Genomic DNA, 17,959 nt, shown 5'->3' on the forward strand with positions numbered 1-17,959 from the left:
TTTCAAAATTATGTATTCACTTGTCATTAAGGAACCATAAAATGCTATGGAAAGAAAATTAAATATTTACAGTAAACTTTTCATGGTTTGTTTATTTATTTATTTATTTATTTAATTTATTTATTGTTTTTTTTGAGACAGAGTCTTGCTCTGTCATCCAGGCTGGAGTGCAGTGATGCAATCTCGGCTCACTGCAACCTCCGCCTCCCAGGTTCAAGCAATTCTCCTGCCTCAGCCTCCCGAGTAGCTGGGATTACAGCTACTGTAATTACAGCTACTGCATGCCACCATGCCCAGCTAATTTTTTTTTTTTTTTTTTTTTTAAGTAGAGATGGGGTTTCATTATGTTGGCCAGGCTGGTCTTGAACTCCTGACCTTGTGATCCGCCCGCCTCGGACTTCCAAAGTGCTGCTTTTCATGGTTTTATACAAATCAGAACTGTATCTGAAACTACATATATTCCAAAAATCTACATCACAGAGTAATTTGTTTATAAGAATGAACTAAATTAAAGTCAATTCTGTTTTTTCAGTTTATACATGTAGTTGATATTTCAGTAAATGCCCAAGTTGATTTGAGCTGAATTTTGCTGTAAGTTTTCCAACTGCCTCTTGAATCAAAGCCTTATGTTAAAAATAACTTTAGTTTGAATAATAGATCATCATTAGCTAATTCTTAAAATTGGCAATTCAATAATGACAATGGAATTCATTGTCATATAACTTTAGTTGGAATATGAATATACCTCATTCCTTAACCATGCATGATAACAGAAAGGTTATCATACTTGGATGTCTGGATATTACATTCTCCAAAAAATGATAATTACAATTACAGGGACAGAGCATTGTGTATGTTTGTGATTCTCACAGTCCAAATAATGTAAGTTGTTTACCATGTTGCCCTTATTCTAGTTACCCACAGATATGTGTTTTTTTCTTATTTTACAAATGAATGTTTTATAAACAGTGAGTTTTCATAAGTAGATCAAACTTTATACTCAGATTGTAGTTTTCAGTATCCAATGTAGTTTTTGGCTACTTCATACTAATTAGACCAGAAATACATATAGAGTATTCCAAATATGAAGCAGAAAAGAGCTGCTTCAGGTACGTGAAATACTGGTTCAAAATAAATAGATATATAGTCATGCTCTACGCAATGATGTTTCAGTTAAAGACAGTTAAAGTCAGTGACCCTGTAAGAATATAATACTGTATATTTGTATTTAAATATGTTTAGCTACACATTACCTACCATTGTGTTACAGTTGCCTACATTATTCAGTACAGTAACATGCTGTACATGTTTGCAGCCTACAAGCAATAAACTATACCATATAGTCTAAGTGTGTAGTAGGCTATACCATCTAGTTGGTGTAAGTACACTCTATGATGTTCACACAAGGACAAAGTTGCCTAATGATGCATTTCTCAGAACATATCCCCGTCGTCAAATAATGTGTCCTCGTCGTTAAGCGAAGCATGACTGTAATTAATTTTTTAGCTTGGGTCTCCAGTCTTCAATACTTCTAAAGATAATTTTGTTTTTAGGTGATATTAGGCTTTCAGTTAAAATGTATGCTATTTTTGACCGTTTAGAAATAAATATATTCATACTTGATTGACTGAAATGGTTTCTCCAGCAGGTCTAGATCCTTTTTATTTTTCTTTTTCTGTTATTTTAATAGCAACATATAGTGCTTTTTCTCTTGGTTTTCATCACGCTTATAATGCTCTAATTTAGACATATGCTGTGGTAGGCACTGTACATTTTAATATTCAAGCCCTTTTTCTCTGCCACACTAAAAATCTCTTTCAGAGCAAAGAAAGTAAAGTAGAAAGTTTAACCTCCGTGTAAATGTGGGAGCTTATCAAGTCCATTTATTAGCATGCAAATTTAAGATTCTAGCCAGATTTTGGCTGAAAATCTTTCTCAACAAATGCATGTTTGTAACATCTTAATATTGACTTCTTTTCTCCCACTCCCCAAAAGTGGGATATCCCCAAGGCTTACTTATTCTTATCTCACCTCAAAGATAATTCAGTGTGTACAAAGTCAAAAATCAATCCTTGTCTTCTCTCTAAGCTTTCTGTTGTTTCCTGCACCCATGTGCCCAGACATGAAGTAGTCACTCGACATGTCACATATCACATTTTTGTACCTATTAAATCATCTTGTTAACTGCTTCCTCAAAATGACCTTTGTATTAATGATTCCTTTGGCTGCTCCACTAATCAGTTTTGTATAACCAGATACCTAGATGGATTGATTAATTCCTTCAACAAATATTTATTGAGTGCCTGCCTAGTACCAAGCATTGTGCTAGTATGGGGGTATATAAGGGTGAATAATGTAGTCAGTGCTCTGGAGGGTCCAAAAGTCTAATGAAATAGTCAAATAACTAAAGAGACCATCCATGATAGTTTACCTAATGAATGCTATGTTAAAGATAAGCATAGGGGTCTGGAGATTACAAGGGGGGCATCAGCCACTTAGTTGTCCCTCTTAACTAATATTATAAGCATTCCATTTCACATTCAGCTTATTTTACTTAGTCACTGCTTCCTTCATGCCCCTTCTGTGATCAAAAATATGATTGCTCCTTAATCCATCTCCCTTTAGTTTGTCTCATCTCCCTATCACTTTTCTAACTTTATGTTCCATGCCACCCTAAAGCGAACTTGTTTTTCAGTTCAGGCTCCTTGTATTGCCCCAGAAACATGCCATTTTCATTTCCAATATGGTCTTGTATGAACGATTTCTCCTTTTGTCCTCCCATCTGCTTATCCAAGTCCTGACTATTGTCTAAGGTTTATCTTAGTTCTTAACCATTGCCTCAAAACCTTTTAAGCTTATTGAGCATCTACTTTTCTTTACCTTATAAACATTCAGTTTTTAATTTAGTACTGACTTACATTGATAGTGTTATTTTTGCCACTCCACGGATATTGTGAACTCCTCAGACCAGGCATCCCATTGTGTGATACTTTCGTATACTTCATAGAGGCTAGCACAATGCTGAGCTCAAAAACTAGTTGTTGAATTTCAGTAAAAGTAAGTAGAGCATTTTTCCCAACTTTAAAAGTTAGTGGGCATGAGATGACATTCTTTTGGTCTACTGGGAAAAGGGTATCTGACTAAAAGTTAGAAACACTTTTATTTTGCATAAAAATGTAACATTAAAACACAGAAGGAAAAAGAAAATGAATTTACTGAATTCATTTGTCTTTTCCATTGGTTCGTTGTCAATGTCTGATGTCCTGGCCATAATGGAAAAAACAGTTGGCATAAAAGACATGGGTTGAGACTGGCTCTGTCATTTAATATTGGGTTCTGAAAAAAGCCCAATCCTGAGTTGTAGCTTTCTCTCTGTAAAATGGAGTTAATATTACTCTAGATTATGATGAAGATGAAAGTAAGTAGTGGATATGGAATGCTTTGTAAATTTGAAAGTAATGTAGAAATCTTGGATAGTGTTGTTGTGTTCCCATCTTGGATGATAGCTGTGAGTTTGCATTTTACAAATATAATGGATATCTAGAATCACTATAAATAATGATCTACTGACAGTAACTGCTTTGATATTTCCAGGTCAGATTGGCTTTCTTGCCTCTCCAGAGGAGATAGACTTTTACTGTAACAAAGTGATGACCTGGGGGTTTCAGGGCATGCTTCCTGGAGGAAGTGACATTCAGACCTGAAGGATGAGTAAAGCTAGTCAGGGGAAAGTATGAGGGAGGGGATAAGGAGATGACGGAGAAAGAATAACTACACTCTGGGAACTGAAAGAAGCTTCATCTAGATGGCTGAATGTTGTCATCTGAAATTGATTGCTTAATCCTGTTAATCCTTTTGATTTTAATTCTTCATGGAAGTGATCTATTAACATTCCTTTATAGCAACAATTGAATAGAATTTATTAACATCTTTTTTTCCTTATCTAGCACAGGTATATTTACTTACTAAAGCCAGAGCGAGAATCTTTTTCTTTAGACATTGTTCCATTGTATTGTGTTCTCTTTAGTTGGTATTTCCTCTGTTGCCATCAGTTACCTCCTTCATGTCCTTTTTGTAAACTATTAAGAGAATTAGAAAATTGGTGTTGGACAGGTTTTTGTTTGCTCTTGTCTGTAGAAACATGGCATGGTTTGAGATGTTTGGAATGGGTTCATTTGGTAATGTTAGGGACCACTCATTTCTGCTTAAGAAGAATGGAGAGGAAAAACTGGGGAAATATTAGGGTTGGGAGTTCTGGAATAGAAAGCATTCAGAATGGCATTTAGCCTTCACAGACTCTAAGTAGGTAGGGGCTGGATAAATGAATGTACTACATTAGTATAGGCAGAACTCATTAAGAGAAAGGAAGACAATGAAAGTGAACAACAAGCTGGTAGGTTAAGGTCCATATGCTGATGATTAGGAACTAAAGCCTCTAAAAACAGGCATCCATGAGGATGCGGGAGCTTAGAAATCTCTTACTAACTTTAACTTTGCTAATTGATCCTTTGATATCATATAGTTTTATATTCATGTATCAGAACTTGCTAACAACCTCAGTAAACTTCATTCAGTTCAGTCCCATAAACAACAACAAAAAAATTGCTACTTATTTCTTGTAAACCATATAGAAGATCTGAGGGATACTTTACAGAGGGATAGGTCAGGCCTGGAAAAAAAGCCCTACCCTCAGGCACTGAGCTAATGGAAGAAAGACCAGGCATTCTCAGTATTTGGCTTGACTTGTAAAAATGCCATTCAGAAACTTGTAGGGAAAATCTGCTTTTAGCACATCACTAGTTGTTGCAGTATTTTTCTGCAATAATCAAAAAAGGCAATTGAAGACAAGGGTTAATCGTTACCAGGTTCTTTAATGCCAGTAAATATGATTGGTATTAGAAATGTATGCTGACTATAACATTTATTTGTTGATTTTTTTTTCTTTTTTCTTTTTTTTTGAGATGGAGTCTCGTTCTGTCGCCCTGACTGGGGTGCAGTGGCGCGATCTCTGCTCACTGCAACCTTCACCTCCCCAGCTGAAGTGATCCTCCTACCTTAGCCCCCCAGGTAGCTGGGACCACAAGTGTGTGCCACCACACCTGGCTAATTTTTGTATTATTTGTAGAGATGGAGTTTCGCCATGTTGTTCAGTCTGATCTTGAACTCCTGAGTTCAAGCAATCTGCCTGCCTAGGCCTCCCAAAGAGCTGGGATTACAGGTGTGAGTCACCACGCCCGGCCGGGGAAGTATTTTTTAAACATTTTATTAGTAGTACTGGGTTTATTTTGAGCTATTTATTTTTTCTCTACATTTCCTTTTGAACCAACCAACCACAAATTTGTGAGCCAAGTGATCAGTGGTAGAGGTTCTCTTATTGTGGAATAGAGTTTTGCTCCTGGTGAAGTATAGAGCTCTGTATAGCTAAAATAAAAAATACTGTGAATATCTGAGAAATGTAAAAGATTCCTTGTTATTTTTTAAATCTCCTTAAGAGATAACTGGCTGCTTAAACAAAAATAGTAACAATGTATTATGTTGTTTCTAAGCAATTTAAAAATATTGTATAACAGCAGCCCAAAAAATGAATGGGAAAATGGAAATACATATGCAAGGCTCCTAAAATACATGTGCAATGGGCTAATATCACTTGAAGACTGACTGTGATAAATTAAAAGATGCATTGGAAAATAACAAAGGAGTACAGTTAGTAAGACAGTAAAGCAGATAAAATGGAATTATAAGAAATAATATATAAAGAAGTAAAAAAAAAGTGAACAAAGTGTGATCATTGAAACAAGGAGTTAATGTTCTGTGGGCTGTTTTTTTTGTTGTTGTTGTTGTTTGTTTAACTCACTCCCTACTCCTAGAGCTGAGCGTGAGGGTGGCCTGTATTCCTTTGTATCCAAAGGATTGGTAGGTACCCTTTCTAGAAGAACTCAATTCTGTACTGGAAGTCTTTCGCCAGTACTCAGGATATCTCTCACTTTCTACAATACTTGCCCGTTTTACAGCCCCCACGTTCACTCTGCACCTATCTCTATCCCTTCATTAGTACTTTAGGTGAAAAAAGGTTAGTGCTTTTACTTTGTCAAATCTAAGATATTGCATAATGAAGTAGAATGATCTTTGATTTTTCTTCAGTGCTGTCTCAACATACTTTATTTTTTCTTCCCCTTAATTCAGAGACATGAAAAATGCTGTAATTGGAAACAACAAGCAGAAAGCCAATCTCATTGTTTTAGGAGCTGTTCCAAGGTATGTTTGCTGTCTCACCCCTTTCTTGCCATTCATACTAGTTTCTAATGTATTTCTTACTCTCAATTATAGAACCCATTTTTTCCTGTATTGTCTATCTAATTCTTAAAATAAATCCTATTTTTAAAAATAAGTGTAAGTATTTAAACCATCTTTAAGGAAAAAAATTATAAAGTAACAGAGAATGTAGTAAGAAGTGAATGTGTTAATACATTTTGGAAATTCAGGAAGACCTTTGACCTGATGACAAAAGGGTTCGTAAGGTACATAAGCAATGTACAACAGCCTGATACTTTCTTCTCCATTTCCTTAGAGCCTTGGCAGTTTTTTGTGTGAGTGGGTAATTTATTAGGAGCCTTAAGACCTTTTTGAATTTAAAGGAAAAAAACCCTGCTTGATTTTTAATCCAGTCATTTTTTAACTTCTGATTTTTACAATTTGCTGTTTTTTAAGTTAACGTAAGAAGTTTAGGAAGTTTAATTTCTTCTTTTGATGACCTAATAAGCTTCCTTTAGGCAGGCAATGACAGTTATATAACTTCCTCTTTACTTTTGCTCCTCAGAGCTAAGTTTTCTGTGCAATTGCTGTTAGCTTTTCATTCAGAATTATTTATTATTTTGTTTTTTTTCTCCTTATTTTCTGGTTTTGATACAGAATTAATGGTTTAAGTGTTTTAACTCACCAACCTCAAACATATACTTTAGTAACTATAAAGCTGTCAGCAGCCTTTCTTAGGGGATTTATGTTTGGTATATATAAATAGTGCTTTATGGAGCATGAGGGTCCTGTCTTAGAACATAAGGTAGATGGTTATAAGTGGAGGAAGGTTAGGGTTTGGGGAGTATTTGTTTGGCAAGCTGGGCTGGAGTGGAAATGAGAGGATCTCTTCCTTTTCCAAATGAGAGAGCTGGAGAAAGAAGAAACTACCTTTGCTTGAGGAGCGGCACAAGGGCTTTGAATATTCCCTATAGGCTCGATATCTACAAACTGCACCACTGCTCTGGATTCAGAGCAGTAGCATTTCTAGTTTGAGTTTAAGATCTGGCAGCACATGGCATTTGAGAGTCTTCATATTTTGGAGACCCAGCAGGAAGTGGTAGATGACATGGACTCTGATGATGCTGTTTCTACAGAGACCATCTGTGGACAACTTTCAGATTTACACTTTTTATAAACTCTGAGAATACGATAGTTCTTTTTTTCAAAACCTCTTCTAGATTTTTTTTCCAGATGTTTCTTTAATTAGCAGATGAGATAAACAAATGACCATTGGATTCATATAAACTCAACCAACCATATTTTTAGTATGTGGACTGCACAGCCTTTTTTGGTCACATTGAGTCTTGTTTAAATTTTTTAGTCTCTTCGTTTATTAAGTTCCTTCTTTTTAGATTGTTGTACTTGCTTCAGCAAGAAACCTCAAGCACAGAGCTGAAAACTGAATGTGCAGTGGTGTTGGGAAGTCTTGCTATGGGTACTGAAAACAATGTCAAGTCTCTACTGGACTGCCATATTATCCCTGCCTTATTGCAAGGTATGTAGGGAAGCCATTTTTGCTCAAGTAAGGTTAAGAATCAGTTTGCAGTGCTTTAAATACTGGTTGAAAGATTAGTCCTAAATCTCATTTCTGTTAATAGGACTACTGTCCCCAGACCTGAAGTTTATTGAAGCTTGCCTCCGATGCCTGCGTACCATCTTCACCAGTCCTGTCACTCCAGAGGAGCTACTGTATACAGTGAGTTTTAGATGTATTTGAGACATTAGTTACATTTCACTAACAGCCTACTCCTAATTTGCTTAGCATCTTCAGACTCATCATAACTGTGTTATGTAAAAAAGTCTCAGTTGGTCATGGTGGCTCACACCAGTAATCCCAGTGCTTTGGGAGGCTGAGGTGGGAGGATTGCTTGAGGCCAGGAGTTCAAGATCAACCAGAGTGACATAACAAGACTCCATCTCTTTTTTTTTTTTTTTTTTTTTTGATTTAGAGTCTTGCTCTGTCAGCCAGGCTAGAGTGCAGTGGCGCGATCTCGGCTCACTGCAACCTTCACCCCGCCAGGTTTAAGCATTTCTCTGCCTCAGCCTCTGGAGTAGCTTGGATTACAGGCACGTGCCACCACACCTGGCTAATTTTTTGTATTTTTAGGAGAGACGGGATTTCACCATCTTGGCCAGGCTGGTCTTGAACTCCTGACCTTGTGATCCACCCGCCTTGGCCTCCCAAAGTGCTAGGATTACAGGTGTGAGCCACTGCGCCCAACAACAAGACTCCATCTCTACAAGAAAAAAATAAAAATAAATTAGCCTGGTGCAATGGCGCATGCCTGTAGTCCTAGCTAATGAGACTGCAGTGGAAGGATTGCTTGAGCCGAGGAGTTTGAGGTTATAGTAAGCTATGATGGTGCCCCTGCACCTCAGCCTAGGTGACAGAATGAGATCCTCTCACTAAAAATAAAAAATGATAAAAGTCTCCGCTGGGTACAGTGGCTCACGCCTGTAATCCTAGCAGTTTGGGAGTTCAAGGTGGATATATCACCTGAGGCCAGGAGTTCGAGACCAGCCTGGCCAACATGGTGAAACTCCCATTTCTATTAAAACTACAGAAATTAACCGGGCACGGTGGCACATACCTGCAACACCAGCTACTCGGGAGGCTGAGCCATGAAAATCACTTGAACCCAGGAGGAGATGTTGCAGTGATCTGAGATCACACCACCCTACTCCAGCCTGCGCGACAGGGCAGACTGTCTGCTTTTAGAGACTGTCTCTAAATAAGTACATAAATAAAGTCTCAAAAAGTATTTGAGTTCTTGCTTATTTCCAAATATCAGATGCTCTCAGCTTTGTAAGAAAGTGAAAGATAGTCTCAGACTTTGAGGAATTTACAATCTATTTTTTAAAAGACCCATTTTTATCTCTCTATATGTAGAACTTAAGTTTATTTTACGCTAGATGAATGATAGGGAGTTCAGCTGACTTTCGGTTGAAATCCAGCAGAGTAGGCTTTGCAGAGAAGCTAGAATTTAATCTGGGTTTTGAATAATGGATAAGACTTAGAGAAGTGGAGAGGAAGGCATGAGGCACCGTGCTCAGCCCAAATTCATTTCTTCTGGCTTTTTTTTTTTTTTTTTGGAGACGGTGTCTCTCTCACCCAGGCTGGAGTGCAGTGGAGGAATCTCGGCCCTGCAACCTCCGCCTCCTGAGTTCAAGCAATTCTCCTGCCTCAGCCTCCCGAGCTACTCAGCTGGGCCTACAGGCATGTGCCACCACGCCCAGCTGATTTTTGTGGTTTTAGTAGAGACGGGGTTTCACCATGTTGGCCAGGATGGTCTGGATCTCTTGACCTCATAATCTGCCCGCCTCGGCCTCCCAAAGTGCTGGGATTACAGGCGTGTGAGCCACTGCGCCCGGCCTCTTCTAGCTATTTTTCAATATACGATAGATTATTGTAAATTACAGTCACTTTACATGGGGCTTTCTTACTGACAATTAGGCCAATATTTTTAAACACTCTTATTCACAGTTCACAGCAAGAAGCATATTTTCCATTGCCTCGCTATACATGTCAGTTTGTGTATGTGTGTGTATATATGTGTATGTATGTATGTGTATGTGAAAGAATCCTGAGACAAGTTTCATGACATTGTTCCACAGATGTAATGCCCTCTGATTTCTATGCTATCATTTTTCATTCTTTAAAAAAATGGTGGTTGTGATTATCTGAGCTAACACAACGAATCATATTGTCAAATTGTACACACAGGAGTCAGAGATCTTATCCAGAATCAGGCTTTATAAATATTTCAAGACTGTAAGTAATCAAGAGGAATAGGCAAAGCAAGCATGGAGAGGAGACATGTCACATGGCTCCCTAGTCTGTCCTTTCTGCATCAGACACATACTCCTCTGGCACTTAATGATACATAAGGTGGTCAGTAGGTGAGATGTATGGGTCACCTCACACAGTAGGGAGCACCTAAATTATGAAACATTTTATTTTCTTTTATTTATTTTTAAGATGGAGTCTTGCTCTGTTGCCCAGCCTGGAGTGCAGTGGCTTGATCTCGACTCACTGCAACCTCCACCTCCCAGGTTTAAGCAATTCTCCTGCCTTAGCCTCCCAAGTAGCTGGGATTACAGGTGTGCACCACCATGACCGGCTAATTTTTTTTGTATTTTTAGTAGAGACGAGGTTTCACCATATTGGCCAGGCTGGTCTCGAACTCCTGACCTCGTGATCCGCCCGCCTCGGCCTCCCAAAGTGTTGGGATTACAGGCGTGAGCCACTGCGCCCAGCCTAACATCTTTATTTTATACCTCATGGTTTTATGTGACATTCTTCAGGGAGTCATGCCTCATAAATCTATAGAGTGTTTACTGTAGTCGTTCTCAGACTTGAAGTTGCACTAGAATTACGTGGAGGGCTTGTTAAACAGGGTTTGCTAGACCCCACCTCCAGTTTATGATCCAGTGAGTCTTGGGTTTTGCATTTCTAACAAATTTGCAAGTAACTCAGATGCTGCTGGTCTCAAAGTACTTTCTTTGAGAACTGCTGGTTTACTATAAACATCCTGCTCAAAGGATCCCATAGAGGGCTTAGTTAATATCAGTTTATTTTCCTGTAGTTCATATTGTAATGTTTGCAAAGAGAGTAAGCCAGTCACCTGTCTTTTTTACCCTGGAAGTTTCTCACCTACCCTCAATCCCATAATAAGGGGAGAAGTTGATCCTGGCCAACTATTTAAACTCCTTCCACCTTACTCTCTAAACTGACTGATGACCTACTAATGGATCCTGGTGCACCATTTGGAAAATTCTGATCTATGCCAGCTGTTTTTACATGAGAAAATTGAGACCCCTGGAGGTTAAATTTAGAGTATCTAAATTATGAAAGATTTCAATTTTGTGCCTCAGCTATTTTATGCCTCCGATATTTTATGTCTCAGAGACAGTGGAGAATTTGTGAAGAGTTGAATTGGGGAAGAACTAGTACAGTGTTTCAGTGTAATTAACTGACTTCCATGAGTTGGAGTGTGTAGAGGCCAGCTGTTTAAAAAGCTGTTTGAGCAACTCAGGCAGTAGAATAGAGATGGGGTAGGTAGTCCAGTAAAAAGACAGCAGGATTTCTAGTTTGAAATCGTGTTTATCAGATGGGTGATTTTGGGCAAATTTCATATTTAATAATTGTAATTTGCCTTAATCATCTGTAATCTGCAGATGTATAGACACAATTGACAGAAAGGTGCAGATGGGAAGAAATGGGATGGGGGCTGTTGTAACTGAGGGAAAGTGAGGAATGTGAGAACATTAGAGAAAAGGAAGGAGGTGGAAATAGCTTTAGGAGCCCAATAGAGGCTTTTTAATCTACCTATTTGCCTTTTCTATCTTAGCTGCTACCTGCTTCACTATCCTTTGCCAGTGAAACCCCATTTCCCCTTCCCCCACTTGACATTTTCCTTTTCTTTCTGTACACTTAGTATCTGACTTTCTTTGAAGTTTTCTAAGTTTTCCATTTTGTTTTTAAACTACTTGTGTAAACACAAAGGGTTATACCTAACAAACAGGGGGAAGAGATTCTACTTGTAGGGAATCAGCAGCCTTCTGTTTTCCTACTTGGCTTTTACATATCTTGGGCATTCTTTTTTTTCCCAAGGAAAATCCCAAATCTTATTCCTCCCAACAAGGGTGTTCTTTTAAGTTTTTTCTTTGTCCTCTGTTGTCTCTGGTGAGGATCCTCAAAGTATGGTCTGTGGACCAGTGGCATCAGCCTCATTTGGAAGCTGACTCAGGATCCTACCCCAAACCTACAGTATCAGAGTCTGTACATTAAGTACATCTCCTGGGAATTTGCATGCACATTCCTTCTTGAGAAGCATAGCTTTTGTGATGTCATTGACTGGGAAGCTTGAGCTAAGTCTCCTTTTTTATCTGTGGTTCCAGCCAAATACCTTTCAACTTTTAACTCCTTCTGCTTTCTTTTGTTGTTTGTTTTTGTTTTTGTTTTTTGAGACAGAGTCTTGCTCTTGTCTGTCATCCAGGCTGGAGTGCAGTGGCGTAATCTCACTGCAACCTCCGCCTCTCCGATTCAAGTGGTTTTTGTGTCTCAGCCTCCCAAGTAGCTGGGATTACAGGCATGCGCCATGATGGCTGGCTAATTTTTGTATTTTTAGTAGAGACGGGGTTTCACCATGTTGGCCAGGCTGGTCCCAAACTCCTTACCTCAGGAGATCTGCCCGCCTTGGCCTCCCAAAGTGCTGGGATTACAGGCATGAGCCACCGCTCCTGGCCTGCATTCTAAATAAAAGGAAATTCTTGGAGAGACTTGCAGCAGAGTGGGTTGATTATTTTCTCTTTTTCTGTGCTATTACATAGGTTGTTAAGTGTCAGCAATAGGCAGAGAGTGGGCTGTACCTGAGAAGCTGCCAGTCATATAAATTGTCTCGTCTTGTACAGATTGAAAATAGCTAACTACAGTCTTTATGAGAGATTGTTAGTATTTACTGGTGCTTAACATCTCGGAGATCAAAATTTTCAAATTTTATTTTTATACAATAATTCTTCCTTATAAACTATTTACTAGTGCATAACATACTAGTTACCTCACATTTTGGTTTCAGAACTGATTTCTGTCACTTCTTATTGAAATGATTTTATCATGAGGATGTAGGCAATTTTTGAGAGAGTTATTGAGAATTTCCTGTTCTCATATTTTGCTACCAGGGATGAGTATTGAAGCCTCTTTCTTTGTCATTGGCCTAGACAGTTTTCATGGCCTCGTTGCTTTTGTTTTGCACTGTGCCTTAAGGAGACTTGATTGACTGTCATTAAGATAAGAGATTTGACTACCTTCTTGTGGAAATATTTTATATTTTATCAAATGTACTCATGGTGCCTGAGTTTCTTCTTGCTGTGTTCTCCTTCCCTAGGATGCCACAGTGATACCACACCTCATGGCACTGCTTAGCAGGTCCCGCTATACCCAGGAGTACATCTGTCAGATCTTCTCACACTGCTGTAAAGTAAGAACCAGAATAAATGTTATCTATAATGTAAAATCTTATTATGCCTTTAAGAGATGTACCTTCTTTGTGTACCCTCCCAGAGGTAATCATACATATATAAGTAGATCTGTGTGTGTGCATATATATATATGTATATATAAAATATATATATATATTTAAAACACAAATGACAGCATACCATACATACTATTCTGCACCTTAACATTTTTCACTTGACATATCTCTAAGGCTATTCCATATCAGTACATAAGGACTTCTCCCTCTTTTTTTTTTTTTTTTTTTTAACAGTGCATAGTGTTTTAGTGTATAGATTTATTTGTCCAGTCCTCTATTGTGGAGTATTTAGTTTGTTTCCAGTCTGATGCTATTACAAAACAGTGCTGCAAAAAATACCTTGTATATGAGGCATTTTATAAGAAATAAAATTTTGGGGTCAAAGAATATATGTATTTGTAATTTTACCACATTTTTAAATAAAGATTATACCACTTTATACTACCAGCAATGTGTGATCATGACTGTTTCCCCTCACCCTTGTTCCCTATTACTGGAAACTGGTTTAAGTGATCTCATATAAGGAGAAAGGAGAGAGATTCTTCTCATTGTTGAGTAAAGTTTCTCTTTCTTTTCTATGAAGTGCCATTTAGTTTGCTTTGTAGATTATATGTTGAATGTATCATTTTTGATAACCATGGGTGATTACTTGAGATCTTTCTTAATTTCTACACATTTTCTAACTTCTAACCAAATAATTATCTTCTGATGATATTGTATCATTTATAATACATCCTATCATTTATAATACAAGTCGCAAGTAAGGAGCTTTGGGAACTATAGGAAAGAAGGGATAAGAGAACACCTGGAAGACACAGGTCTATGCTGTTTTAGAACAGCCTTCCAAATAAATGAAACCTAAATCACCCAGTTTTAGGAAGAGTTTCTACATTGTAATTTAGACATCTAAACCCCCTTCCAAACAAACCCTAGCTGATTATCACAATCTGTTCAGTACTATTTAAGATTTTTGTGAAAAAGTTTTGAAGTTTCTCTTCTTGGATTACGTTGACAAAGTGTGGGCCAACTCATAGGAGCAGAGATATCAAACAATGCCTTATAATCTTTTGAGGTGGGGAAAGAAAGGCTTTAAGACAATGACAGTTTTGTTGCAACTCACTTGCTTAAAATGAGCTCAATCCATCAAGGGCTAGAATTTTCCAACAACAAAATGACGTCTTATAGCCAGCCTGGCAAGTTGAGGAAGATGCTCCAGAACTGTATGCCTCATTAAAAATTTTTCAGGGGCTGGGTGCAGTGGCTCACACCTGTAATCTCAGCACTTTGAGAGGCCGAGGCAGGTGGTTCTCTTGAGCCCAGGAGTTTGAGACCAGTCTGGGCAACATGGCGAAACCCCATCTCTACAAAAAATACAAAAGAATTAGCCAGGCATGGTGGCGTGTGCCTGTAGTCCCAGCTACCCCAGAGACTGAGGTGGGAAGATCGATTGAGCACAGGTGGTTGAGGCTGCAGTGAACCAGTCATTGCACCACTGTACTTTAGCCTGAGTCACAGAACGAGACCCTGTCTCAAAAAAAATAAATAAAATTCTATTACTGAGTGTTCAACAGAGCACAGCGTCTACTAGTCATAAGCACAGTAATCCCAAAAGGCTACTGAAAATTGGACCTGGAGGAATAACTACATGTTAAATTATTTTAAGCTATGAGAAGTTTGGATAATTCCATTCCTGAAGTTACCTAAATAGCTTTCAGGATTACTCATCAGAAACTCTTCAACATAGGGATTGCTCATCTGAAACTTCTCAATGCTGTTTTAGCTGAAATTATAGAGTACCATTAAATCACTATTTTTTTGCTGGAGAGAAACTTAAACTGAGGATAATAATTTAACAGCCAGCCTCATACCACTGACAGAATGGAAGATGTTATCAGAGAAAGTCACCTTTACTCACCTTTTAATTGGATAAGTTAGCATTTGCCACTATAATTAAATAACCACATTTAAATATTCTGAGACATAGCTAGGCTTCAAGAAACAGTATAGCATTTATAAATCCAGTGACGTTAGTAAAAGCCTAAAATACAATATTAACAACTTTACCCATATACTGACAACATGTATCTTTGAGAACAACTGATCCAATGGTCCATGTATTGTCATTAAATATAAAACCCTTTTATTTTCATGTTGTTCTTTTTTTGCATATAAGTAAAAAATAAGATTTATAATAGAATTTTAAGACTCGTAGGGACTCACATTAAGCTAAGATTAAATGACAAAACTTAAAATTACTAATTTGCTTTGACTGGTATCAATATTAAATAAATTTACATACTTTGGGGGAGGGAAAAAGGGAGAGCTCACTAAAGCATTTGTGTTGCAATATAATCATAATTATATTTTTGAAATTTTCTGATTTATTGAGCAGAAAACACTCACTAGAAATAGTATTTGTTGAAATTCTAACTTCTAAACTGTTGCTATTTCTTAAGTATTTACTCAGATTTCTGAGCCTATTTTTTGGAGTTTAAGACCATGAGAGCTAGGCCAGGTGTGGTGGCTCATGCCCATAATCTCAGCACTTTGGGAGGCTGAGAGGATCCCTTGAGCAAGAGGATCCCAAGCGAGAGGATCCCTTGAGCTCAGAAGTTCAAGACCAGCCTGGGCAACGTAATGAGACCCCCATCTCTGGGGAAAAAAAAAAAAAAAGACCATGAGGACTTAGGTGCTTCCCACCCAGTGGATGCTGCCTCACTAACCACCAGGTTCCTGCAGGTTGATTTGGAGAAAGCTGAATGAGAGACCGATAAGTCTCAAATGACAGATCCTCCTCACTAGTTGGTTCAGCCACTAATTCTTTCCTTGCAATTGCTTTTTTTTTTTTTTTTTTTTTGAGATGGAGTCTCGCTCTGTCTTCCAGGCTAGAGTGTAGTGGCGCAATCTCGGCTCCCTGCAACCTCCATCTCCTGGGTCCAAACGATTCTCCTGCCACAGCCTCCCGAGTAGCTGGGATTACAGGTGTGCACCACAATACCTGGCTAATTTTCATATTTTTTTTTAAGTAGAGATGGGGTTTCACCATGTTGGCCAGGCTGGTCTCGAACTCCTGACCTCAAGCTATCTGCCTGCCCCGGCTTCCCAAAGTGTTGGGATTACAGACATGAGCCACTGCATCTAGCCCCTTACAACTGCTTTTACACAATTTTGTGTACAACCTCAGAGAGGAGGAAGAACTTCTTTTGTAACAAGTATTTGCTGCCATCTTTGAGGCAAAGAATTTGACGGAAAAAAGTAAGGTATCTTGTCAGCACCAGGGAACAATTATATATAGAGAGAATTGCAGTGTGCTTGATCTTTTCCCCATCCATTGTAAATATAACTTAGAAAGGATATGCCATAAATTATTCAGATCTTAGAAAAAAAGTTACAAGCACATGGGTGTACGCTGAAATGATGTTAGTAAAAGATGGAAAACAATCTAAGTGTCTAACTATAGGGTACTAGTTAAAGTTTAGAACATTCATATAATAGAGTAAGGCCAACAGATAAATGAGAAAACTCTTTTTGTGCTGATATGGATGATCTCTGAGATAAATTGTAAAGGAAGAAAAGGTTTAGAGCAGTGTATATAGTATTCTACCATTTGTATTAAAATGGGGGAAGAATATATTTACGTATCTGCTGTATAAAATGTCTTGAAACATATAATCTATTAGGTCACCTTAAGGCAGGAGAACAGATTGGCTGCAGATAGAGGTGGAAAAACAATGAGGTGCAAGAGGCTGAGGCAGCACCCTACCTATTTCGCTTTTGCTAAGCTCTGCCAGTGTCTAAACTGGGTTGTCAAAATTGATAAGGAACTTAAAAAGCCTTAGTGTGATGACATAAGCTGAGGCTAATTTTGGCTTATCTTCATGATTTAGTAACTAGGTAAGAAAAAAGGGTCGAATCCTTACGAGACCCCTGTTTTCTTTGGCTCCCCTCCTTCAGTCTTCACCACTGTGTTTATAAGCCAAGGACTCCTTTGTTTCAAATGAGACAAATGCATGTGAAGTGTTTAGAGCAGTGCCTGGCACTGGTATCCAGTATCCAGTAAGTAGTACCTATACTTATAACTGCAGATGATGCATGGATGAGGTGGGAGGAAAGGGAGCACACTTAAAACCAATGCCCTGAGAATGTCAGTATTTTCAGTTATGACAAAAACAGGTTTGCACCATTCTGGATGGATATGTAACAATATATCACACCATTTTACTCTGGGAATTTATCCTCATAACCTCAGGATCTGTACTGAGATGCAGCTTCAAATAATGTTCAACAAAACACTGCTTATAGCAGTAAAACATTAGAAACTACCTAAAATATACAATGGGGGTTTGTATGAGCAAACTATGGAATATTGTATTGTGATTAAAAATAAGAAACTCAAAGTTAGAAAATGTATGGAAAAAGAGAGAAATTGCTGAGTTTTTTACAGATTCTTTTAATAATACATAAAATATTTGGGGATTGTTACCTGTAAAGTAGAATATGATGGTCGTGCTATTCAGAAGTACGAATGCTAATTTCCCCACTTCAAATGATGGGTGTTTTGGCTCAAGAAAGAACGAGCATCTTCACGACAGTTGTTACTTGCTTAAATAATGGGTTGGAGAAATTGG

The 17,959-nt window shown here is 38.0% G+C and overlaps 1 protein-coding gene across 5 annotated transcripts in view; it reads left to right on the forward strand.

Annotated features, from left to right (window-relative positions):
- The window catches only part of ARMC8 (armadillo repeat containing 8), a 112,826-nt gene that overhangs the window by 28,431 nt on the left and 66,436 nt on the right, over positions 1 to 17,959 (forward strand). For all 5 annotated transcript variants that reach the window (XM_063602951.1, XM_034957456.3, XM_014344389.5 and 2 more), the window contains 4 exons: positions 6,184 to 6,255; positions 7,647 to 7,789; positions 7,893 to 7,990; positions 13,182 to 13,274. In XM_063602951.1, coding sequence (XP_063459021.1) covers positions 6,184 to 6,255; positions 7,647 to 7,789; positions 7,893 to 7,990; positions 13,182 to 13,274 — 406 coding nt within the window. The remainder of the gene's footprint in view (positions 1 to 6,183; positions 6,256 to 7,646; positions 7,790 to 7,892; positions 7,991 to 13,181; positions 13,275 to 17,959) is intronic.

The sequence above is a fragment of the Pan paniscus genome, chromosome 2, assembly GCF_029289425.2.
Source record: "Pan paniscus chromosome 2, NHGRI_mPanPan1-v2.0_pri, whole genome shotgun sequence".
NCBI lineage: Eukaryota > Metazoa > Chordata > Mammalia > Primates > Hominidae > Pan > Pan paniscus.